The sequence below is a fragment of the Panthera tigris genome, chromosome B1 (genome assembly GCF_018350195.1).
Source record: "Panthera tigris isolate Pti1 chromosome B1, P.tigris_Pti1_mat1.1, whole genome shotgun sequence".
NCBI classification, from domain to species: domain Eukaryota; kingdom Metazoa; phylum Chordata; class Mammalia; order Carnivora; family Felidae; genus Panthera; species Panthera tigris.
In genome coordinates, this window is record NC_056663.1 from 172,533,752 (window position 1) to 172,559,787 (window position 26,036).

Below are 26,036 nucleotides of genomic sequence, written 5' to 3' on the forward strand. Positions count from 1 at the left end.
AACAAGGTTTTATTATGACTGGAAGAACAGGATGGGATGGTGTTTTGAGTCTTGATGGACTGGCAAAAGTCAGAACATTTTTTTTTTTTTTTTTGCAGGGCAAGGGGAGACCTGGAGGCCAGCAAGGAGGAGCTGCTTGGCAGAGGCACCGAGGCACTCCAGCTCAGAGCCACCCTTCCTCCTGAACCCACAGCACCTGCTACTGACATCAGTGTGGCAGCTGGCTTGTGCTGCCAGGTGACCACCTTGTACATTTCATGTCGTGGCATCTCGTATAACCCAGGTCACGGGACAGGGCTTAGAAGTGGACTCCCACTCCCTCACCCAGCCTGCTTCCTTGTCAATGCAGGACAACCTGACTTACCCCTGAAGGAAGAAGACTGCAAATGGTACTTCCAACCCAACCTGTTCCAGGGCGCCAACCAAGCACCGAACAAACGTGCCTCCACGTCCCCAGACTGCCTGGCGTCCTATTCCAGCGTGTGGGTGATAAGCCCAGATTTCAGTGAAAGTCACTTGAACACTCGTACGATGTTGAAGAAAAACAGAACAATTCCACAGCCTCAGGACATGAGACAAACAATCTGTTGACATAAAATCACAGAAAACAGCTGATCCTGGAACAACGCAGGAGCTAAGGGAATGACGCCCATGCAGTCGAAAATCCACACATAACTTTTGACTCCCTCAAAACTCAACTACTAAGAGGCTGCTGGTGACTGGAAGCCTTACTGATAGCATAAATGGTTGATTTAACACACATTTTGTTATCTGTATTATATACTGTATTCTTATAACAAAGGGAGAGAAAAGAAAGGGTTAAGAAACTCTTAAGGAAGAGAGGATACATTTATAGTACTGTGCTGTATTCCTTGAAAGGAAATCTGAGAAGTGACTGTGTGGTTCAACCCCATATTGGTCAGGGTCAACTGTACATTCAAGGTGAAAAACATTAAAGTTTTGTGAAGGAATCAAAAAATCAAGATACAGTTTCTGCCACACAGACATTTACAATATAAACAGGTGGATTTAATGTATTTAATTTGTACCTAAGTAATATTTATTAAGTTTGGCATGGAAAAAGACCATTTTATCCCGACAAAGTGGTAGACCCCCAAATTGTTGGTGTTTACGGCACAAAAGAGCGTTTCGTCACTACAAGACCACAGCAAAACCCTCCGGGGAGGGGTCGGGAAGGCTCTTCCCCTCAGCAGTGCAGCTTTCCAACTCAGAACCTTGAACTTGGCTATATTTGCACTCAGCCCTTCTCCTCCTCTCCTCTCCCTTGGTATCTGTCATGTCTCCCTTACTGTGCTTGCACACCCCTTTATCCAGCCCCAATCCACTTTCAGCCTGATTCTTGGTACAGTGCTTCACATACAGCTGTGCACTCAGAACATTTACATGTTAAATAACACAATAAATCTACCTCAGTGTGCCAGGGGTAGGGACTGCATTTTGCACGCAAATTTTGGACTTTGGTTAAAGCCCGTATCACTGTACCCTGATGATGTGAGATAAAGTCCGAGGCATATAGAGAAAGGGCCATGCTGAGAGGCAGAGGAAAAGCTGCTGCGGCCGTGCAGATGGGACCCTGAAGGGCAGCAAACGGTGCCCTGAAAAAAGTATGCTAACTTATTACAGGGCAACTGGAAATACCGAAAAATAGGACAGAAGAAGATGAAGACGACTATAATCCCACCTCCCAAAGGTAAGTTCTTTTAATATATTCACGTTTCCCTCGGGTCTTTTCTTGGATGTGCGCTGCACATATAAAAGTGCCTTCTACCCGCAGGAATTTGACTACAGTTCTGGGTTTTTGTCCGCACGGCACGATCTCTCTTCGGTCCACAACCCGCCTCCCTCTGAAAGCAGCATCACAACGGGGCATGAGCATCTGAAGTGCCTGGCACACACCAAGCAGGAGCAAGACACAGGAGACGGTGCGATCGTGACCCCAGCCCCATAGAAAGGGGTCAAGGTGGGCAGGCACACTTAGGACTCCCCTCTGGAGAGGAGTATTTGGAGCTATTTAGCCAGAAATAATATAAAATGAGGTCACATCACAGTCCCCTAATGCCCAGAGAAGAGCTGGGAGACCTTTGGTGGGAAGTGGTGGGAACGGGAAGCCCTGTCACGTAAAGCGGCTGAGGAGAGGGGCACCTGGGTGGCTCAGTCGGTTAAGCGTCTGCCTTCAGCTCAGGCCAGGATCTCATGGTTCATGGGTTTGAGCCCCGTATCTCCCTCTCCCTCTCCCTCCCTCCCTCCCTCCCTCCCTCCCTCCCTCCCTCCCTCTCTCTCTCTCTCTCTGTCTCTCAAAAATAAATAAATAAACTTAAAAAAAAACAACATGGGGGGCGGGGGGTGGTGAGTTCAGGAGAGGGGACTGTGGGGATTGCAAGGATGAAATCTATGACCAAAGAGGCAGAAGAGAGGAAGGAAAGGTCCCAGAGGCACACACAGGTGACCAGCACAGGCAGCAAGGAAACCTCGATGGGGCTTTGCACGCAGGACAGCCCTGCAGGAGGACTGTGACTTAGCCCCAGCTACAAACTTTGCTGCCCTCCCCTCCCCTCCTCCTCTCGAGCATCTGTGGCTAAAAACTCGAACCCCACCCATCCCATTACACAATGCTTATCTGGATATGATCTAAGGTCAGACTCCATGAAAGGAAGCCCATGACTTAAAATTTAGGAAATACTTTTGTGCTTCGCTGGGGAGAGGGGATGGGGAAGTCCACACTGTGAAACAAGAAGTTTACGGCAGCGACCCTGGTTCTTCCCCCGACTTGACACAGTGCTCAGTGGGCTATATGTGGAAATGTGACCTTTCCACCTGGAAAACCCCGGCCTCGCAGCCTTCCTTATAAGGGCCCATATCCTGAAGGAAGCCAGCTCAGAAAGCAGCACTCTTTTCGGGTGTCCATGACTGCTGGGAAGCTGGGAAGCTTGGGCTTTTGCTGTGTAAAACTTTGGGCTTTGTCCTCCATGAGAAAATGGAAACAAACTGTGTGATCGCTGAGACGGCTTCCATCTCTTAGAAGTCAGTACCTTGATGTTCATTCAAAACCTTAACAGACTTCAACCAATCTGGTTTATGAGTTAAAGTGGATGTGTCAAGTTCGAATGTTCTCTGAAAACTGTTTTTGTAGTAAGCAAATTTTTTAAACATTACCAGAGCTGACTTCACCCCAAAAACTCATTAAAGAAGTAACGTTTCCTTTTGAAAGTCTCTCCTGACCATAACTGAACATGGCACATCCCAGGATTCTGAGCTTCCATTTGGAATTCATAAAAAGTAAGAGGTATTATGTGTGCGTGGGACAAAATAAATGTGAAATATTGGCTGCTCTGACTGAACGAACGAAAGCAATTTGCTAAAGACTCACATATCTCCACTCTCAAGGATGGACACTTTTCTAAACATCTTGGCACAACACAGGATACCAGGTGCTGTGCACACAGCCCCAAAGCGGCATCTTAAATTCCAAAGAATGTCAGCACGGCGGGAATTGACCCTCGGAGAGCCTGGGAACCGTGTGCTTAGCCGGCCAGGTCTCAGCTCTCTGCACTTGTCAACCCCTGGACATCTGGAAAGCTGCTGGGATGATTTTAAAGAGTGCAACATCTAGGACATTTCTTGGCAATAATTCTGGTCTTTTGTCTCTCCCCATCAAGGGACTGAAGAGAAACCACTCCCTGCGTCTGTCAGCACTCTTGGCCTCCGTGTGGCTTTTCTACCTGTGAATCCAGAGCACAGTGTGGCTCGGCAAGGTGGGTCCTGTCGCCACAGGTGTGCACCTGGGGTGGGGCGGGAGCAGGACCCAGGTTCCTCTGGCTGTGACTTCAAGTGATGACATACACTCTGCCGGCAAGCTGAAGCTATTGTGCAAACCACGGGCACCCTGCCCAGGAGGCTCACGGAGATTTTTTGGCAACGTGCATGTCCTCTATATGCCCGAGTCTCTGATTGCCCAAGAACATCCCTGTGCTTGTCCTACAGTCCAGTGATGATAAAAGGGAAGGTGGTGGGGGATGGAATTAAAGGATGGCTGCCATCTGTGGTGGGGACTGAGAAGGCAGCTGTTTCTGTTTCCTTCGAAAACCTATTAGGAACAGACTGTCTACGCTCTTTTATGTAGCCTCCGTCTCTTTGGTACTTTCTCTCTGGTTGTCCTAACATCCCGGATTCCATGAGGTGGGTGCTATGACCACACCCGAGAGACAGCAGAGGACTCTGTGGCAAGTGCCCTTGGCTAATGGCTCATAAATGGAGGAGACAGGACTTAAGCCCAGACCCAGTCTGACCTAAAGATCCATACTCTTCAACTCAACAACAACAAAAGAACAAACAACTCCATTACAAAATAGGCAAAGGACTTGAAAAGACATTTCTCCGAAAATGATCTACGAATGACCAATAAGCATATGAAAGGATGCTCGCCACCACTATTCATTAAAGGAATGCAAATCAAAGCCACAATAGAGATATCACCTTTTACCCATTAGGATGGCCACTTAAAGAAACCCCAGAACACAACTACTGGTGAGGATGTGGAGAAGCTGGGGCACTTGTGAGTGCTGGTAGGAATGTCAGTGGGGCAGCTGCTGTACAGCAGTCCGGCAGCTCCTCCCAATTACAAATAGGATGACCACGTGATCCCATGATTCCAGCTGTAGGTACGTATGGAAAGGAACTGAAAGCAAGATCTCAGGCAGTTACTTGCGCACCCATGTTCACTGCATCATTATTCACAACAGCCAAAAGGTAGAAACCACCTAAATATCCACTGACATGTGAATAAACAAAATGTAGTACACATACACACACACACACACACACACAGGAATATTATCCAGCCTTAAAAAGGAAGGAAATGCGGTCATATGCTGGATGAACCTTGAGGGCACAATATTAAGTGAAATAAGGCATCACAAAAAGACAAATACCATACCGATTCCACTTACATGAAGTAGCTAAGGTAGTCAAACTCCTAGAAAACAGAAAGTAGAATGGTTGGTGGGGGAGGACGGGGGGGGGGGGGGGTGGGGGGGGGGGGTGGGGGGGGGTAATGAAGGGTTAGTGTTTAATGGGTATCGAGTTTCAGTTTTAGTTCTGCAGAACCACTGCACAAAAATGTAAATTTACTGAACACTACTGAGCTATACCCTTAAAAATGGTGAAGATGGTAAATTTTATGTGTTTTTTTACAACTAAAAATTTTTAAATATTTTTTTAAATCCATGCTGTTAACCAAAATGCTGCGCACTGATTCTCCAGTTGATCATGCCTTTCTGCAACTCTGCAGGACCCTTTTCCTCTCAAGCAGCCAGAAGCCAAAGCCATTTGCAAAAATATTCATTACAATGGGAGCTACCAACTAGCACCGAATTTCAGTCTATTTCTCCTCATGACAAAGAAAAACGAGGACCACAGGTTGGAATGAGGCGATGAAAAAAGCTCCAAGGGCCCATTTTTAAAACTCTGGCAACTCAGAAAAGGTGGGTGTGCAAGGAAAGAGTCTTGATGTAGATGAAGATCTGACATTCCAGGATATCCTCCCAAAGGTCACTCCAATTCAAAACATGAAGTCAGAACATTCCCAAGCTCTGTCTCTCTGCCATACAAACACGTGTCTCTCCCTGGGTCTGAGGTTTTCCAAGGCCATGCACTTTTGCCTTATTCGGGCCTGAGCTTTCGTTCATTATGCAATGCTGCCTCTCATGGAAGGGGACAGTTACTGCCCACCCCATGTTACAAAGGAGGAGACTGAGATAAGGCAGCAGGCCCAAAGTCCCAGGGTTCGGGCGGGGGGGGGGGGGGGGCGCGCTGGCACTCCACACCCAGACCCACCCACCTCCACAGCCCCTAAGCACCTGCTGCCTTGTGGTTGGCCAACACTGGGTATTCCTAAATACAATGCAGATGAAGGCCCTGTGGGTCATATGGTCCTTGAGATCCAGTCTTCTCATCTGTAAAATGAGGCACTGGGTAAAGAATCCCTTTTCTTTCTAACATGCAAAGCTCCAGATCATCTAAGTTGTCCACTATATCCAAGAGACTTTACTGAGCTCCACAGACTCAGGGTACCATAATAGGAGCATGAAACAGAGATATTTAACATGGGAAAAAGCCTTGAACCCCAAAATCCAAGTCCACCATCTTGGGCAAGAACCAATACAGATATACGTGCCAAAGACTACGGAGACAGACTTGTACTATCCCCAAAATAATGAAGTAGCAAAAGGATGATTATGAAACCATTTCTGACCCACAGCAGGTAAAACGGTTACCGGTTACAACCAAAGGAGTTATTGTGACACACTGAGGGCAGGACAACCAGGCACTGTGGCGGAGAACCAGTTTATGTTAATATGAGCAACCAGAAAAGGCAAAAAGCCTCCAGGGCTTTTTTGAGAAGCATCCAGGGGCAATGACCTGGGTCATTATACCACTAAAAATAGACACCATGTGTTGGTAAAACTGGACAGCCACATGCAAAGGATGAAACCAGGGGCGCCTGGGTGGCTCATTTGGTTAAGTGTCTGACTTCGGCTCAGGTCATGATCTCACAGTTCCGAAGTTCGAGCCCCATGTCAGGCTCTCTGCTGTCAGCACAGAGCCCGCCTTAGGTCGTCCTCTGTCTCCCTCTTCTCTGCCTCTTCCCCACTCGTGCTCGCTCACACACTCTCTCTTCTGTCTCAAAAATAAACAAACATTTAAAAAGGATGAACGTAGGGGTGACTGGGTGGCTCAGTGGGTCGGGCGTCTGACTTCGGCTCAGGTCATGATCTCGCAGTTGGTGGGTCTGAGCCCTGCATCGGGCTCTGTGCTGGCAGCTCAGAGCCTGAAGCCTCCTTCGAATTCTGTGTCTCCTCCTCTCTCTGCCCCTCCCATGCTCATGCTCTGTCTTGCTCTATCTCTCAATAATAAATAAACGTTAAAAAAAATTTTTTTTAAAGGATGAAAGTAGACCGCTTTCTTACACCATATACAAAAATTAACTTGAATGGATTAAAGACTTGAATGTAAGACTTGAAACCATAAGATTCCCAGAAGAAAACTTAGGCAGTAAGCTCCTTGACATTGGTCTTGGCGATATTTTTCCGGCTCTGACTCCAAAGAAGAGGCAAACAAAAGCAAAAACAAACAAATGGGATGGCATCAAACTAAAAAGCTTCTGTACCGTGAAGGAAACTGTTATCAAAACAAAGAGGCAACCTACTGAACCAGAGAAGATATTCGCAAATCACATATCCAACAAGGTGTTAACACTCAAAATACAGAAAAAACTCATACAACCTAACAACAGAACACAATCCAATTAAAAAATAGGCAGAAGGGCGCCTGGGTGGCTCAGTCAGTTAAGTGGCCGACTTTATTCAGCTCAGGTCACCATCTCCCAGTCTGTGAGTTTGAGCCCCACATTGGGCTCTGTGCTGACAGTTCAGAGCCTGGAGCCTGCTTCTAATTCTGTGTCTCCCTCTCTCTCTGTCTCTCCCCTGCTTGCTGTCTCTCTCTCTCTCAAAAATAATAAACATTAAAAATTTTTTTTAAAAAAATAGGCAGAGGATCTAAAAAGACAATTTTCCAAAGATGACATACACATGGCCAAGGGGGACATGCAAAGATGCTCAACGTCACTAATCACCATGGAAATGCAAATCGTCACAATGAGCTATCACCTCACAGAAGTTAGAAGGGTTCTTAAGAAGACAAAAAATAAAAAGTACTGATGAAGATGTGGAGGAAAGGGATCCCTCAGTACACTGTTGGTGGGAATATAAGCTGGTGCAGCCACTATAGAAAAAGCATATGGAGGTTCTTCAAAAAGTTAAAGATAGAACTACCCTATGGTCCAGCTCTTCCACTTCTAGGTACTTATCTAAAGAATACAAAAACACTCATTTGAAAAGAGATGTGCTCCTATGTTCATAGTAGCATTATTTACAATAGCCATGAAAAGGAAACAACCTAAGTGTCCACTGACAGATGAAGGAATATGGAGTAGGTGGTACATGCACACAGTGGAATACTACTCAGCCATAAAAAAGAATGAAAGCTTGCCATTTTTGACAACATGAATGAACCCTGAGGGTACTGTGTTAAGTGAAAAATAAGTCAGAAGAAGAGAAACAGAATGACTTCACTCATATGGAATCTAAAACCAACCAACCAACCAACCAACCAAACCAGACTTCCAGAGTGATGGTTATCAGAAGGGAAGGAGGCTGGGGTGGGCAAAATGGGCAAAGGGGGCAACTGTATGGTGACGGATGGTAACCAAACTTTTGGAAGTGATCACTTTGTAATGCATACAGACACCGAATTATATTCACCAAATGGATCTTGTTCTTTCCCTTTCCTTTTGGGATCAGGCTTCCCCCCGCCCCCCCCCCTCTTATTTCCAGGTTGGGAGGGGGGGTGGAGTGAAGAAAGGGAAACAAACCACAATAGACTCTTAACAACAGAGAACAAACTGAGAGTTGCTGGAGGGAAGTGGGCAGGAGGATGGGCTAGATGGGTGATTAAGGATTAAGGAGGGCACTAGTGATGACCACTGGGTGTTGCACATTACATGATGAATCACTGAATTCTACTCCTAAAACCAACAGTGCACTGTATGTTAACTAAAATATTAAAAAATAAATAAATAAAAGTAAAAGTAAGATGAATTTTTAAAAAAGACACCATGATACGTTTGCTTTTTCTATTATCACTGATGTGACTTCTTCAGAAACAATAAAACATACTGTCGGGAACCTTAGAATGACTTCAACTAGAGTTTAAACTTTAACAAACTATGTTAATTTAGAAACAGAACATACTGACTTGGACTAATCTATCAATTACGATTCAAAAAAAAAAAAAAAAAAAAAGGTTTTTAGTTGTACAGCCAGAGCAATCCATGAAGACAAAATGTAGGATCTCTGAAGCTACAGAGAAAAAGGTTCCATGGGCTTTTAACTTTCTTAACTTTTATTTATTTTTTAATTAATGTTCAAACCATTCTCTGAAACAATAAGCATAATGTATTGCAATTTTATTTCTGCTGGAACCAGAGAAATTTGGAATCTCAAAGATCATTAGGCATCAAAGTGCTTTGAGACAACTGTGCAACTTTCTTGGGACGGCGAGCAGGTAGCGAGTGGCCCTCGGGAGGCAAAGGCATCTGAGACACCAAAGATGACAGTGGCCGGAGGGCAACAAGAACACCCTTCAAAGAAGGGTTATAAGGCGCCTGGGTGGCCCAGTCAGTTAAGCTCAGGTCACGACCTGACAATTCGTAGGTTTGAGCCCCACACTGGGCTCTGTGTTGACAGCTCAGAGCCTGGAGCCTGCTTTGGATTCTGTCTCCCTCTCTCTCTGCCCCTCCCCCGCTCACTCACTCACTCTTGCTCTCTCTCTCACTCTCTCTCTCTCTAAAAAAAATAAATAAACATTAAAAAAAAAGAAGGGCTGTATCTCTAACTTTTAGGCTAGATTTCTCCAAATTAAGGCTGTCATTTTATTACTAGTTATGCCAAGTTTAATAATTCCATAGAAGAAAAAGGAAAGGGAAAAAAAAAAAATCACCAAATGAGCATCTGTAGTTCAAGTCCACGAGAGAGAAATGATTTTATAACCAGGCCCATTTCCAATGAATCTGAACACTTGTTACTATCATGATTTGTGACAGGAATGTGTTTCCATTATAACCCTCTATGAGACTAAATACACTTTAAACATCTTTTTTTTTTAATGTGTATTTATTTTTTAGGGGGGTGGGGGAGGGAGAGAGAAAGAGAATCTGAAACAGGCTCTGCACTGCCAGCGAGGAGCCCAATGAGGGGCTCGATCTCACGACCACAAGATCATGACCTGAGCTGAAATCCAAGGACACTTAACCTACTGAGCCACCCAGGCACCCTCAGCAGAGGAATTTTTGACAGAAGGTCACCAACTTCTTTCCAAGTGCTTCTAGTAATAAGAAATATACCTGCCAGACGCAATTTCACCTACTTCCAGACAGCCATCAACTGTAAAAAAGCTAGTGAGCTCCAGTCGGTTTCATGGTTCTCCCTTTGGTTGGTAAACAACATAGTTAACAAGAATACACGGATTTGTGGTAGCTGGAGGCTATGCCTCCCCTCCCAGCGCAGGCCCCACCCTCTTCCCTCACGGCTGGATACAAACTTGAGTAGGTCCCCTCTGCCATGCTGGCACCACACCTCTCTCCCATCCCTCCTTGGAGGAGCCTCCATGAGTTGGGCCAATCAGCTCCCAAAGGTCTGGGAGTAAAGCAGATTGGCAGTTAGGTGACTGGATGCCTCTGGAGCTAAGAGGTCATACAGACGTGGAGGCTGGTGTGACCCTACAGAGTGACGAGCCAGCTGGGAAAGCTGGTGTGTAGAATAAAGAGGAAACCGGACGAAAGAAGAAAAATTACATGGCCCCAAAGAGAGGGAGCCAGAGAGACTTCCTTGGTTCCTTACAACTTCTAGTTTCCAGCTCTTGCCCTTATTTTGATTTCTAAAAGCCTCCTTCTGATTAAGCTTGCTTGACTCATTTTCTGTTTCTTGCAACAAAACCATCATTGACTGACTAAGGCTCATCTGTTTCCTGAGCATTCCCTGAGCACCGCCTATACGCAGTGGGCATCTGAGGACAGCTGAGCGCTGCAAACAACTTCCTCTCTCAAGAAACTAGAAGCTGGTGGATCGGCAAGAATAGAACATAATTAGGGAGAGCAGGTTGGTGATAATCAGGGCTGGTTTCACGGACGCAGAAGCGAATGCAGCTATGACAACCAAGAGTCGAGTCCTCTTACCACCGACTGCCTATATGACCTTACGGAGGTCCCTTTCCTTCTCTGAGTCTCCGTTTCTTCATCTCTAAATGAGAAATTTGAAACGTGACTTTCAAAGTCCGCATGTGCTTTTATGATTCCTTAAAAGCAGTGGACTCAATACCTCTTACATATCCAGTAACAATATTTTTAGAAGCCATGTTGGTTGTGGAATGTCTATAACCCCTGCCCAAAGTTTACAATTTCAGTTAGGAGACGACACAACACAAGCACCAACCTCAACGCTGCACTTGCGGTTCTGAGCGATGGAGTCAGGGCAAAATGAGCCCTCAAAGAGCTCATCATCTAGAGCAGTCAAGTGCAGGCCAAGAGAATTTGACGGAGGGAAATGTCCTAAAGCCAGCCACTGGCCACATGTGGCTCTAGAGCACTTGAAGTGGGGCTAGAGTGAGGAACTAAATTTTGTACCGTATTTAAGGGCAATTAGTCAACATTTAAGGTTAACCAGCTTTATGTGGCTAGTGGCAATTACCAGCACAGATCTAGAGGTCCAGATAGAAAACCCGAACACAAAGTAGCTCTCCAGCAGGGACAAGCATTAGAGAAGGAGAGGCTGATTATGTCCAAGAGAAAGAGGAAGAGACAGGGACACTGAAGTGGCCTGGAAGGAGTAGGAGAGTCTATCAGTGCTGATGTGCAGTATGTTGGGTGCAGAGGGGACCAGAGAGTGAGAGGAGCATTCTGGGCGAAGGACACCATCCATGAGAAATCATGGCTGCAAGAAGCACAGCACATGAGTGAGCAGTGAAGCACTGTGCACGGGCAGTGCCACTGTCGCCCTGGCTCCCCACCCCATACCCATTCTCCCCTTCGTCCTTACAAAAGGGGATATTGCATAAGGTAGCAACATGCTCAGGCATAATTCATGTCTCCCAGCCTCCCTTGTGGTGATGAGTGGCCCCTGACACAGTTCAGATAATGAGACCAAGTGGGGCTCTACTTGGGATTTCTGCAACAGCCTTGCTCTCTTGATATAGAGGGATCACCTTTTTCCTCCTTGTTGGTTCCCTCTTCACTCAGCTTGGAAACATAGGGGAAGCTGAAGGTGGGGCAGCCATCTTGTGACCATGAGCCATGCAGGAGGATGAAACAGGAAGGATCCCAGATCACTGGTAAGATCATGGAGCCAGTGAACTAGCCTTGTTCTAACATTACCCATACTGCTTTTGTGTGTATGTGTGTGTGAGAAAAATCAGTCCCTCCTCAGTTATGCCAGAGTAGCAAGATTTCTAATACATTCGGTCAGACAGTCCCTAAATGACAATAAATGGCACCGAGAAGTGAGGAGCTAAAAAAAATGTGCAACTGGCAGGGCAGAGAAATCGGGCAGTAGGAGATGAGGAGGAACCCCCAACAAATGAATGGCAGCCCAGTGACTTTACTACGAGCCAGTAAAACCTCTGGTCTAACTGTACGCACCCGGTTCTGCACTGGGACCTACACCTGATAGGACACACTGCAGTGTTGGGAATAATGGAAGAAAAGTTCCAGAATGCAATACGTACAGATTTCTCTAGGGGAGAACGATGAACACATTTTGCAAACAGTAATAGGAAGAAAGACCACTTTGTTAAGGCAGGTACTCCCACCTCCGACCCCTAAGTTCCTGAGTCTGAAGCCTTGCAAGGCTGAACAAGTCAACTGCCTCCATGACCCGCCCCAGCCCCAGCCCCCCAGCACAAGGCCAGTGCCAAGAAGAAAAAGAAAAACTTCCCCTCAGTAACTGTTTGGGGAAAGGTGACGCTGCAAAAAAAAAAAAAAAAAAAAAAAAAAAAAATCTAAAACCCGAACCCACTGAGGTAAGACTACAATCTCTCATCACCAGAACTGTCCTTAGTCGAAAGTTCTCAAGCTAACACACCTGCTCAGGAAATGAACCATAATAGTACTTCAACTTCCTGTGAAAAACCTATGCTCTCTCAAGTACAAAATGCACAGTTTAGTACTACAAATTATTTTCAGAATCATAGAAGACCATAATGTAGCATTTCTAGATCAATAAGTGAGGCTTAAAATCTTGTCAGTATCCATTCCGCAAACATTTTCATTCATACGAAAGTCATGAAACAAATTTACTTGAGGAAAAAAATCCATTTAGAAAGTAGTTTAATGCGTCCTTTGGCTTTATCTCCAGATTTTACAAAATCAAGAACTCACCAAGTGTGCCAACAGCTGTAATTCTGGAGCCGCCAGCTCATGTCCAGTGGGGACGTACGGCTTTGCCACCTCTAGGAGATACACGTCCCTTCACTTAAATAAGTGAGATTAACAGAAACTATTCAACCAGGAAGATTCTAATTCTGTTTTTGAAAAATATGATACAATAATGCCTAAACTGGGTGCTGTATTAGGGGCTAACGGTGAATTTTAGAGTCCTTCCAGACTAAGAATTGCTTTCACCTATCACACACACAGATTTAAGCAAACATTCCTAAAACGCAACGGTTCATCACTGAGTTTAAGAGACTGGATTTAGAACCGACACGGCTTGCTTCGTAGCTGTGTGAACCAAGTGCCGTGGGCGCCGTGGCCATATGGCCCAGCGTTTCCAGCCTCACCTCCCAGGTAGCGGGCAGTGCCACCTACAGCACAGTCACTGTGAGAATTACCACCCAGCTGCGTAAGAATGCAAACACCACGTGTTTAACACATGATAAGGAGAATTATAATGGCTAGTATTAATATTTGATTACCTTTATAGCAAAAAAAAAAAAAAAGGATCTGTTGGCTGTTTCATAATCTGCCATTGAACACATTTCTAATTCTCAATCTTCTCTTCATTTTACTAAGAACCACTGAGGGCTTTTTTGGAGTTTAAATCAGAATAGGATGAACCCTTGCCTATCAACCACTACACTGTGAGATTCGGAGGGCTTCAAAGTGTGGTCACTAAACCCACAGCATCAGCATCACCTGGGAACCCGTAAAAAACGCAAATTCTCAGGCTCCCCCAAGAACTACATCTCCAGAACCAGAAGCGTTAGACCTGAGCAACAGTAATGTGTGTTGAGTCCTCCAAGGGGGTCTTGAGCACGTTCATTTTGAGAACAGCTAAAGGAAATGTAGTCTTGGGTCAATACCACTAACCTGTGGCCCTCTGATGGCTCCTGGGAGGGGATAAGAGAGGCTCCCCTGATCCCTCACCTTTCCAGGTGCTGCTGGGGGCAACACCAGAGTCCCCCGCACCCTCTCACTCAGCCTGAAGCAGAAGAAAGGTAAACAAGGCCAGCCAGGAGAGAAGCCTGCTCCTGGGGCATCAAATCCCACTGGCCCCCACTGGCCTAACAATCCTAATGGTCAGAATCACAGGTGACAACTCAAAGCCCCTCCCAGAGGAGGACGGGTTGACACCAGCTCATCCATAAAAACCCTTACCATGCATCCACACAAAAACACATCCCTGAATGTTCACAGCAGCACTGTTGCTAACAGCCAACAGGTGGGAAGAACCCAAACACTCCCCCTCAGCTGGTAAGCAAACAAAATGTGGCGCATCCATACAAGGGAATATTAACGGACCATGAAAAGGAACAAAGCACTAATATGTACTATAACACGATGAACGTTGAGAACACGCTAAGTGAAGAAAGCCACAAAGGACCACGGAGCATGTGATTCCACATCTATGACACGTTCCCAACAGGCAGTCTAGAGACACAGAAAACAGATGAGCAGTTGTCTCAGGTTTGAAGGAGGCGTGGTACGCATGGAAGTGGCAGCCATGGGCTTCCTTCTGGGCGGACTAAAACGGTTTAAAATTAGATGGTGCTAATGGCTGTACAACTCCATGAGTGTAGGGATAAAAACGATGAATTGTACACTTTAAATGGGTGAATTGTACAGTATATGAATTATAGTGCAATAAAGCTGTTTTTTAGACAAAGCAAACCCTTCCTGCCAAATGCGTCCTCAGGGCTAAGCTAACCTGCCTGGGAGAGCTGTCCAGGTCACACGAACAGGCCGTAGGGAAAACCGCATAACCGTAGAAGGGCCCAGAGGATTATGAGGGAGGCAGGCACCTCAGGTGCAAGATTCAAGGAGATGCTCATTCTTAGGACTGTGTAGGTGCAGGGCCTGTACCTGCGGGACCTTGACAGCGAGTGCCTCCTTGAATTTTGCACGCAGCTCACCTGCTTGCCTCACCCTAGTCCTGCCCTGATTTTGAGGCTGTTTCATGTTCAGATAGGTCTACAGATTTTACTCCCCTGGAAGTATTTTCAAACTTCTTACCATTCCCTTGCTCTATAAACTTCAATGGCTCCCTAACACCTACAGATTAAGACTGAAAGGTGACAAATCAAGACCTTCCACTTTGGACTTCAATCCTGCAGGCACACAGGCACAGGCTCTGGAGTAAGATTGGCCCTGAGGGGGAAATCTCTGCCAGCTAGGGTGCTGGAAGCAGGGACTCAGAACCAGGCCTTCAGACCCCAGGGCCCCCAGTGCCCAGGCCCTTGGCCCTCTGCGTACCGCAGCCTTCCTACCAAGCAGCAGAGGCTGAGATGGTATGTTTGTCTCATCAACCTTAGCTCTAGGCTTTGCACCAAGTGTAAGGACCGACTGTTTAAACACCAATGGTTAATTAGGAAAAGCTCTGTCAGAGCTAACTTGCAATTGTTATCATGCACAAAAACAGCAAACTAAGGCAAAATCTTGCCATTCACTATGGCTTCCCAATGTCAGTAATGACGTGCCAAGAAGCACAATAAAGTGGAAAAATTCTAGTAGCTTCAAACTACAGGAATCCATGAACAATCAGATTTCTGGCTTACAATATTTTATCTTGAACCTGGTCTTTATTCACTACAGAAAAGCAAAGTTATATGGAGAGTAAATTAGTAACTATTTTAAAGAACCATGGGACTCTGGAAATCAGATACTATTTTTTTTCTTTCTTATTTTACCCACGCCCTAAAACTCTGTAGAAAAAGAAAAACATCTCAATTTCAGAAGGTGGCTCTCCATTCAAATAAGCTGTAAATGAGCAAGGAAGATACATACTGTAACAAAAACAAGACCAAAAACAAAATCACAGGGAAGAAAAGGGATTTTTGAGCTTGGAAAGAATGTAGGACCATAAAGACACAGGGAACAACACTGCCACCAAGTGGTGACAGCACCTCAAGTCACCCTCTAAAGTCTAGACCAGTAATAACTGGGACAGCAATCAAAATCCTTTGTGGGGAGTTTTGGGGTTTTTTTGTTTTGTTTTGTTTTTTTGTTTTTAAGAATTCATGCCCAGGCTCCATACGCAACTGACTCGTGAGGTGAGGCAGAATGCAGAGGGGCAGGTGCAACGCATATTTTAAAATCTCCCCAAGTGACTTTGGTGCACGCAGTGAAAGCTAAGAACCAGGGATCGTAACAAAAGGTCATACAGATGTCACTATGATGCTCACATTTTCAGTAAAGTTTTACCTGTAGTCGTTCCGCTTACACGATCCATTAAAATTTACTAATGGTATATAAATTCTTGAAAATTTGGCAATGTACAACACAAATAAATCATAGTTATACAATAGTTTCTATATTTTCACGACATAAAGTAATCATTATAAAGATTTAGATTATATTCCTTAGTCTTGCCATTACTGTTTACATCTAACCCAACAGACTTAAGCTTATCATAAACTAGACACAGCTACAGTCAAACACAAAACTCTTTGAACAGTAGTTTCACTGGACTATTTATGGGTTTCCAATCAATAAATCTTATCTAGATTAGATGGGTTTTCCTATTTTCTCTTTTAAACAAGGCATCCAAAGCCTGATGGCTTCTACTGGTGGTCAAGTCTGTCAACACACAATGTAATCTGAAACGCTTCAATGAAAGGTATCAGACTAACACCAAAATTGTTCCTTTGCACACAGAGGTAATTCAGATGATTTTTCCTCTTTCCAGAGTCGAGAGTTACCTAAAAAAATATTTAACACGAAAAAATTATCTCTTGTATGATACACAATGGGGCAAAACCACGCAGTGTCTCTACTACCAAGTACCTGGTCGGAAGTTGACTTTCTGCATTTTTTGCAGTCCTGACAATTAGGTCAGAGCCCACTGCTAAGAAAACACCTGCACGGTCTCTGTGACCTGGGGGCCACCCAAGACACAAAGCATCCCTGGAAACTAAGGTGGCAGGAAAGAGGCAGAGAGCCATATGCTTGGTTTCATTTGGCACATATCAAATTTGTCTTACCCCTTTTAGCACATGTTTATCACTGCATTTTTCCCACCAGACAAACTCGTTTCTTCTCCAGGCAGCACAAACCTCCTCAAAAAATGTCACTGGTGACCCAGATCTCCTGGAGGTCTGAGACTCGTGGGTGACTCCTTAGGGCAGCGTCAGTGATGCACAATAGCAGGAAGAGGCACGGGAGCCCCCATTCTAGGTCTAGAAGGTCTGGGCTGGATTCCCCGTGGTTGCTTGTTCTAAGCCCTTGCTACCCAGAGTGGACCAGCACCATCAGCATCACTGGGGAGCCTGTTAGGAAGGGAGACCCTCCGGATCCATATGGACCCCCAGGACCAGAACCTGTCTCTGTACAAACACCTCAGAGGATCCTAAGCACATGAACATTCGAGACCATGTCCAGAGGAAGCCATTCAATATACAGGTTCATTCCTGACTTCTCGGGGATGAGAGCAGCTCCCCCACTTTATCTTCAGTTCAGGCCCGTGGTGGGATCACCCGTGGGAAGGCTCTAAAAATAAGAAGGCTGCCATCCAGACCTCAGCACCACCACCCCCTCAGAACAATTATGTCTGCGCTCAGCCGTGCCCGACAAATTCAGCCCGAAACACTCGCAACCCTCAGCAGCTTTGCCCTATGGCAGATTTGACGGCATCCCCCTGATACCACATCTGTGGAGTTTATAGTCTACCAAGTGGGGACCTTTTACAAGCTCACCATCTCACCAACTCCTCAACCAAAGAACTCAGAACACGGAGGAGAGAGCACGTGCTTTCCTGGGGTTTCTGGGGCAGTAGCCATAAGTGGTCACCACAAACTTAAAGCATCACTGAAGAATTTTGCATTAAATTTAAGCAACCAGGCGGCTTTCTGTATTCTATTTTATGACCTACCTGTGTTTGTTTCATTACAAAAACATTTGCCTTGCCAAGTCTTCAAGTACGAATTGGTGGTTCCCCCACTTATGGTTTCCCTTCAATGCATTCATACACCTGACCTGCCTCTCTGAAGTTCAGAATGGAAACCATCCCTCCTAGACTTTGCTAAAGTCAGGCAGGGACTCCTACAAGAATTACAAAAATAAAAGTCTGGGATTTGGGAACGTTTGTGCTGGTCCTCCTAGACATGGGTGGGTAAATTTCTGAATAGAAATTGCCCACCTACTCCAGATGGGTCTCCAAAACAAAATTCAGATTCTTGCAACCTAATTATTTCACAGAGATTTTGTATATAGACAGTGAAACACCCTGAGTAAATGGCAGGCTGATATTGTTGGAGGCAGCATTTGTCCAGTTCTGTCTCCACCTCTGTCCACACTGCCTTTATAGTTTCCTCTCTTTTAGCACTATAGTTAGTTAGAGCCACATTCTTCACTAACACCCATCTTCTCCAGGTTTTAGCCCACGTATTAAAAAATGAGAACCCCAAAGTTACAGGAAATTCTATTTCTCCTTCCCTTGTATCCTTAACACTACGCAAACGGTTTATAAGTCACTGGTGCTTTATTAGTATTTTGTAAGTGGGATGAAATGGGCAGGATGGTACAAATATCTGCCTCACTTTTTCAGCTCGAAAAAAAGGCTACAAAGGTTTCCTGTCCATTTAAGTTTGCACTGCCAGAATATAAACACAAAATAGTCACAGGCAGTCACTCTGAGCATCTGAAACATTTTAAAAGGCACCATTCAGGGCTCCCTGCAAACACATTTTTATGTTCGCCATGCCCAAGTCAGGGAATGAGCTCACAGTGGCCACCTGCTGCAGACAGCCGGGCTGCCCACGGGTCCAGCCCCCAGGGAAAAGCAGGAACAGAGGCCACAAGCCACCTCTAGCAACACACAGTCTGCGGGGACAGTCTATCCAAAGCAGCAACCTTGGGGCTGTAAGGTGTCTGAGGATCTGGAGGAGTCTCAGCTGCAAGGGAACACACAGAGAGCTACAATGTGGGTCCAAGCAGAAAGTGGTGGCATCGCTGTACCCTAAAGATGGGGAGCAGACAGTGGCAGAGGATGAAGATGACTTATCTGGGAGAAGAAAATTCACAGACATATACTGAGAAATCTCTCCCCGTCCCCTGCATACTCCAGACCCAATATGGACATGGAAGAAGAGGTGGCTGACCAAAGGCGAGTCCATACATTAAAAGACTCAGAAACATGTGGATGCCCCGTGGACAGACAGGGAGACCCGTGGAGAGACAGAATAGATGTCCAGGGCAGGTGCCTGCAGGGGAGCTCACTCCCGAAGAGGGGGCATACCCGGGAGTGATGCTGTGCATCCCCGACTGCAGCCAGGCTTGTGTGCAGTTCACAGCATGAGCTTTGGGGCACAGACCCATGTGCTCCAGTCCTGCCTCTGTCTCCCACTAGCTCTGCGGTTTGGGGAAAGTGATTTAAGCCACTCCAAGCATCTGCTCCCTCATCTGTGAAACAGGTGTAATAAAAATGCCAACCTTCATAAGGTTGACTGGGAATGAAATAATTCATATAAAGCACTTGCCATTAATGACGGCATAAGTGATTATTATTATACCAATTCAGAGTCCTAAATGCTTTTATTCTCTCTCTCCTCTCTTCCTCTTTCATATAAAGTACCTACAATACAACCCAAAAATTCATACAGTATTTAACTCTAAAAAAAGAACATAAAGGACAAGTTCCTATAGAGGAGGAAGGGAGAGTCTGGTAAGAAATCACTAATGAATAAGTACTAAGTTTGTAAAAATCTGAGCAATTTACTTGCCTTCCTTTAAAAGTCATCAAACCCACAAGGGTTAGAGAACCCAATGATAGAAATCATGAATAAGTGACTGCCAAAGCACTCTACAAGGAGATAAGTGCTCCGGGAAAGTCAGGATAAGGAGGTCAGGAATGTCTGGTGGTAGGAGGGGAAGGTGCAGTGTGAAACAGAGTGGCCAGGAGAGGCCTTGTTGAAAAGCTAATGTTAAGCAACGATCTGAAGCAGAGGAAGGAGTGAATCATGAGAATATCGGGGAAGAGCATTCCAGACCGAGGGAACAGCTATGCAAAGTCCTCAGGTGGGGCATGGGTGGCAAGAGCGAGGGGCCCCCGCCGAAGCCTCCATCAGAGCAACCAGGTGGCCGATGTATCGTGGCGCTCACCTGGCATTGCATGGGGGCCTCTCAGGACCCTTCCTGCAGGAGAGGGAGGAAAATGGACAGTCGCTCCATAGCTGGGGAAGACTCAGTGATGAGTATGGACTGGGCAGGCAGGGCAGGAGCAGCGTGCATGCAGGGCTCTGCTGTGTTCAGTACTTAAAAGCCCAGAGGGCATGGCCCGCCAACTTCACATTGCTCTGGACAATGTACTCCTCACGAGAATCAAGCTTCAGAACCATCCCAAGAGGAGGGCCTGAGTGGCTCCATTGCCAGCCTAGCAGCACAGAGCCCGCTTAAGATCCTCTGTCCCTCCTCCACTTGAACACATGCTCTCTCTCTCTCTCTCAAAAAATAAATAAAACGTTACAAAAAAAAAGAATTAAAGAAAAAATTTCCAAAAGGACTGGCCAAAACCAATGCTCTAGCACTTCACAGGTACAAGGTGCTTGGGAAACAGCTTTTTAAAAAAAACCTCTTTCGAGTGCACCAAGAGAAATCATCCCAATTTTTAAATAACAGCTAATGCCCCAAAGGACAAGATCTAGTAAGAGCCAGGAATGTGAGTCAATTACTTAAAGCAGAAACAGATTCTGTAGGGGAGGCCACATTAAGAAAACACTGAGTGGCCACTCAGAGGAAGGAGGAGGTGCAGGGGAGGGCCTGGCCGAGCCAGCAGGAGCCCCCGGGGGGTGCAGGGCCCCGCAGCAGGGGCAGTGTGCGCTCAGAGGACAGGACTTGGGCTGGACGGGACTCAGCAGTCACCCGTATGAGCGCCAAGGAATGAGGGCAGTTAGGCTGGGGAAGAGCTGTAGAGGAAGCGGTGGTCTCCATGACCCCCTGCCATCTGAAGAACAGGAAGTACAAGTATGTTCCGTGTGGCCGCAGAGACCAGGGATGGAAGGACAGGGAGCAGGATGTGGCTCAATCCAAGAAGTTCATCTGAAAATTCAGAACTGTTCTAAAACGGGGCAGGCTGCCATGGCCTTACTACGCTCCCAGCCACCCAGCACCAAGAGTTTTAAACCCATTACTGTGGCACATTTCAATACATTAAATACATCACCACAGGCCTGTCTCCACAATCCCCGCGAGGCACGGCCACTACGATACTGGGGCGCTATTGTGAAACCTCGAAATCCCACTGCTGGTGTTACTGCTGTTCTGTTGTTTCAGCCACAAATCACAGCTCAGCGCCCCCTCCTGGGTCTCCCTCCAGTCACTGCCCCTTCTTCCCCGCCCTCCCCAACCCCTCACAGGGCGCTGCGAGGACCTGGGTGGGAAGAGAGCTCAGTGGTGGGCGGGTCTCTCCACCGAGGCTCGGGAAGAGTGAGGCAAGGCCATCCCGCTCACACTGGCAGTTAAGAGAAATCCAAACCCCTGCCATTAGGCAAGGCAGCTCCCCCAGGGGCTCCACGCAGCAGGAAGGCCCCACGGCGCCCCCATGTGGAGGGGCTGAGGCAGGAGAAGCAGGGGGCCCAGAGTACCAGAGGGACCTTCCACACCACAGGAGGGAATTTTACACTGGAACTTTACACCTTCGCTTCACTGATTTTCTTTCTAATCTATGAATTCTGAAAGCACCTGGGTGGCTCAGTCAGCTAAGCATCCAACTCTTGATCTCAGCTCAGGTCATGATCTCACAGTTCGTGAGACTGAGCCCCGCGTAGGGCTCTGTGCTGACAGCATGAAGCCTGCTTGGGATTCTCTCTCTCCCTCTCTACCCCTCCCCTACTCATACTCATGCACTCTGGCTCTCTCTCAGAATAAACAAACATTTTAAAAAACTGTCAGTAGAAACATCATGCTCCCTCACATCAGTCAGTGTGGTAACAGGCATAATTAATCCTGTATCACAGGGGAGAAGTTTCAACAGCTTCCAGTTCACGGCTCTTAAGGGGAAAAGCTGGGATTTAAGTGAGGCCACTTTGCTCCAGCCCTCGGAAGACGTCCTTCAATGAGCTCTAAATTCCTTCCCTAAGTGCACCTTCACAGCCACCCCAGGCCCTCCCATGCTGACAGGGGAGCTCTCTGCTCTCCATCAATTTGCGAGCGACCCTCAGCGGGCCGCCAGGTGGACTTTCAGGTACTCCTGAGCACTGTGTCCAGTGGGGGCGATGAAAAATACCATCTGAGAGCATCAGCCCTGTTCTCAGGTCCTAGGAGACCATGCTGCCCAGGCTTCGGGATACTGGGGGGATCCGCTCAGCGCTCCAGCCTCTGGCGGAACAATCCATCGTCCCATCCATTCACTACAAACTTTTGCCCAACAGTGTTGGCTAGCCCAGAATTCATCAAGGAACCCTGTCAACTGCAAACGCCACAAACAAGAATGCAGTTTGGGGTGAAACATCCGTTTTGTACAGTATCTCCAGGCTTAACCAATTAAAAACAGAAGCTTCCAAAAAGAGAAGCTGGACACCCATGGCGGGGCTGGTGCTTCTACCTGCTGGGCCACACAAGGCCATGTTCTCCTGTGCTGCCCAAGGCTCATTCCAATCGCCCATTTGACCTTGGGGTCCCCCCAGAGAAGCAAACATTTGCCAGCACTGACTAACCTTCTGACTCCAGTTCCTCAGACCCCGACTGGGAGACACCAGTGTCCATCTGGGAACTCGCCACACTTCCTCACACAGGCAGAGAGCAAGCAGTCCCGGGGCGGGGCCTGCAGAGCTCACTGCATTTCCTCAGCGGTCAAAGCGCCCACGAGGAGTACAGCCCCCTAGGCTGCGCACTTTACAGGCCTGGTGTTTTCCACAGCTACCAGCCCAGCAGACCCCTTTGGCTCAGAAACGTATAGAGGGAACTAGGTCACACCATCTGGCTGTTGGACTTTACCAGACAATCTGCAAAAATGAAAATGAACCTTTCAACCTTCTAAACCGATACCCACTGAAATAACTCCATTTAATGACTTAAAAAAATCTCACTGCATTTATAAGGCCAGTCTTTCCAGCGTTCCTTTAATCTTGCTCCTGCTGGGAAACAACAGTATAGGAAGCTTAACACCAGTGCTCCAATCTCAATAATGGTTAACAAAAATAACTGTATCACTTTACATTTGTATGTCTTTAGGTTTCCAAAGTATTTTTGCATTTATAATTTATTGTCATCCCATGAGCCTGGAAAAGCCAACATTCACTCTAACCATTTTATGACTCAAGGTAAGTGAAGTTATAGGATTTATATCACAAAGCTGGTGGAGCCCAAACCAGGCTCTTGTTTAATTTGGCAAAGGAGGGGCGCCTAAGTGGCTCAGTTGGTTAAATGTCTGACTCTTGATTTCAGTTCAGGTCATGACCTCATGGTTCATGAGATCGAGCCCCGTGTCAGGCTCTGTGCTGAGAGTGTAGAGCTGGTCTAGGATTCTCTCTCCTTCTCTCTCTGCCCCTCCCTAACTTGCATGTGCACTCTCTCTCTCTCAAAATAAATAAACTTCAAAAAAAAATTAGCAGAGGATGTGTTTTTTAAATTACATATTAAGGAGAGCTCTGAGGTAAGGGTAGGGGAAGGAGGAAGAGTGGGAAGCAGCAAGAAAGAGGGCAGAGGGCAAGGGGCATGAGGAGTGGGCAGGGGTCCTCCCCCAGGGCAGCAGTGTGGGAAGTACTCTGGAAACTCTCAGGGCAGCCTATGCTGCTCCTTAACAGATGCACAGAAGTGCATCAAGGGGCAAGAATGAATCTGTGCTACACGTGGTCTGAGAAACTCAAGTAATCTTTGAAAGTCTACTGTTTTTCTTTGCTTTTCTAAAGAAAACAAAAGCTTTCTGATTAAAGAACATTACAGAAAAGAAATACCTGCTGTTGAAAAATCTGGGTCGAGAAAAAGCTTTAAGTTTAGAACTGGATTTAAACTCGTTTTTTACATTGTAACTCAGCATAGGAAGGCCCAGAGACAGACAGTCCCAGCACACTCCGCCTGGGAGACACAGGCGGAATGGGGGAGGGGGGGCACAAGACGGTCTTCCCCCGACTCCAGACCGAGGGGCAGCAACGGAAGAGGCACGGAGGTTCCGAGGGGAACCAGAGTGCCGGGTCGGGGAGCACCCCTGCAGCCAGGCTGTGCTAAACCGACACTCGGACTGCAGCCAGGGAACGCGGGGGCAAGGGAAGGAGGCAAGTGGGGCATCAAGGACTCCCACCTGCAGCTAAGCAGTCACCACAGCTCACAGATCAGACATCCTGACCCATCTGCCACAGCCATATGCTCACCATCCAGAAACACTGCTACCACTGAGAGAACCGGTTGAGACTTTCTTGAGTCTTCCGAAAACAGGCCCGAGACCCTCCACATCCCCACGTGCCCCGGGTGAGGGGTCGGCACAGCTCAGCAGAGGCGCCCTTTTCCACACAAGGTGCCGCAAGCTGCCGGGTCCACTCACAGGCTTCCCTGGAACCTGAGGATCCCCTGCAAACGGCGGCAGGCCTTGTCATTTGAGCTTCTTAGCGAGGCAGCTTTAAACTCGGGAGAATTCTGACTTGAAATCTCACTTCAGCTCTCCTTTCACCGAACACACTGCTGTGACGCACGCCAGCATCCACCCGGTTTGTTTCCAGGGTGTACGGTACCTTCGTATCTGCTGGGAGAATCGCACGCTTTCTGTGGGGTCGCCACTCGGAGGAATATCTGCTGCCGCCAGGAGTGTCTCCGCGTCTTCACGGGGGTCCCGCGGACATCGCCAAGGTGGTGGTTAGCTTTGGAGTCAAAGTCCCTGAAAGCACAAGATGATGGCTTTATGACTGACGGGGAGATATAATAAGGTATTTTAGCTTGACTTCTTGTTCTTAAACAAAACACTACATTATAAATTATCTTTGTATAAGAGGACATAATCAGATAATCACGGACGTTGAATCAAGCCCACAGGGGGTCAATGCTCCGAAGGCACTGCTTTCTCAGAGGATGCATTTCATGAAAAGAGCAAGATTACATGCCCTTAATTCATTTCCCCTGTAAAAGGCATTAAGAAATACGCTCCACAGATCATTAGCTTCCCATTTCCTTTCTTGGTGCCACTTGAGAAAAGAGAAAGTGCTGACAGGGGCACTGGCACCAGGACCACCTTCCCCCCTGGGCTGCGGATGGGAGTGTTTTCTCGGCACAGGTGTGTACCTCCACAGATGGCCACAAACATGAGTAAAGTTCAATTACACAAGCCAATCCAGGCAGCGATTACACGGTTACTTGACAACGACAACAATCTTAACGTTTATATTTTTAAAAGTACAAAAAAGGTATGTTTATCAACACAACACTTGTAGTCTAGTCAGTGATTTTCTTCCCCTTTGCAGGATACCGTGGGGAGCCTGGTGACTTCCACCTGCAGGTAAGCAGTCACCACAGCTCACAGATCAGACATTCTGACTCATCTGCCACAGCCATATGCTCACCATCCAGAAACACTGCTACCACGGAGAGAACCGGTTGAGACTTTCTTGAGTCTTCCGAAAACAATGCATTAATAAACTAGTCCTAGTCAAAACTGGAGAACAAGTTGACTTTTTTTCAAGTGACATTCGGTAAGAAAGCATAAGAAAGAAGATAACAATCCTTTAGCTAAAATGATTTAAGTGTCAAAAAAAACAGCTGAAAAATCCCTGTATATCAATAGTTCAACACTTGTACCCAGGCTTGATATATCTAAATTAAACCCTACCTTTTTGTGCTCATAAAATCAGAGGTGTTATTTTCATCTACAGGAGCCAGAAATTTTAGAAAGTTTGGCACAGAGGAAGAAGAACGAAGTTTTTTCCGCAGGGCATTACGGTAGGAGATGCTGAGAGTTTGGTTGCGAAGAGAGTTTAGGATAAAGAGATACAAACACAAAAAGTATAAAATATAAGCTTCAAAATAAACACTTCAGTTCTCATGCTAAGAAAAT

The 26,036-nt window shown here is 46.6% G+C and overlaps 1 protein-coding gene across 5 annotated transcripts in view; it reads right to left on the minus strand.

Annotated features, from left to right (window-relative positions):
* Positions 1 to 26,036, minus strand: part of TBC1D1 (TBC1 domain family member 1) — a 215,232-nt gene that overhangs the window by 58,570 nt on the left and 130,626 nt on the right. For 4 of the 5 annotated variants that reach the window (XM_042984763.1, XM_007098857.3, XM_042984764.1 and 1 more), the window contains exons 12-13: positions 25,812 to 25,931; positions 24,724 to 24,866 (exon numbers count right to left, since the gene is read on the minus strand). In XM_042984763.1, coding sequence (XP_042840697.1) covers positions 24,724 to 24,866; positions 25,812 to 25,931 — 263 coding nt within the window. The remainder of the gene's footprint in view (positions 1 to 24,723; positions 24,867 to 25,811; positions 25,932 to 26,036) is intronic. The other variant, XM_007098858.3, reaches the window with a different exon arrangement.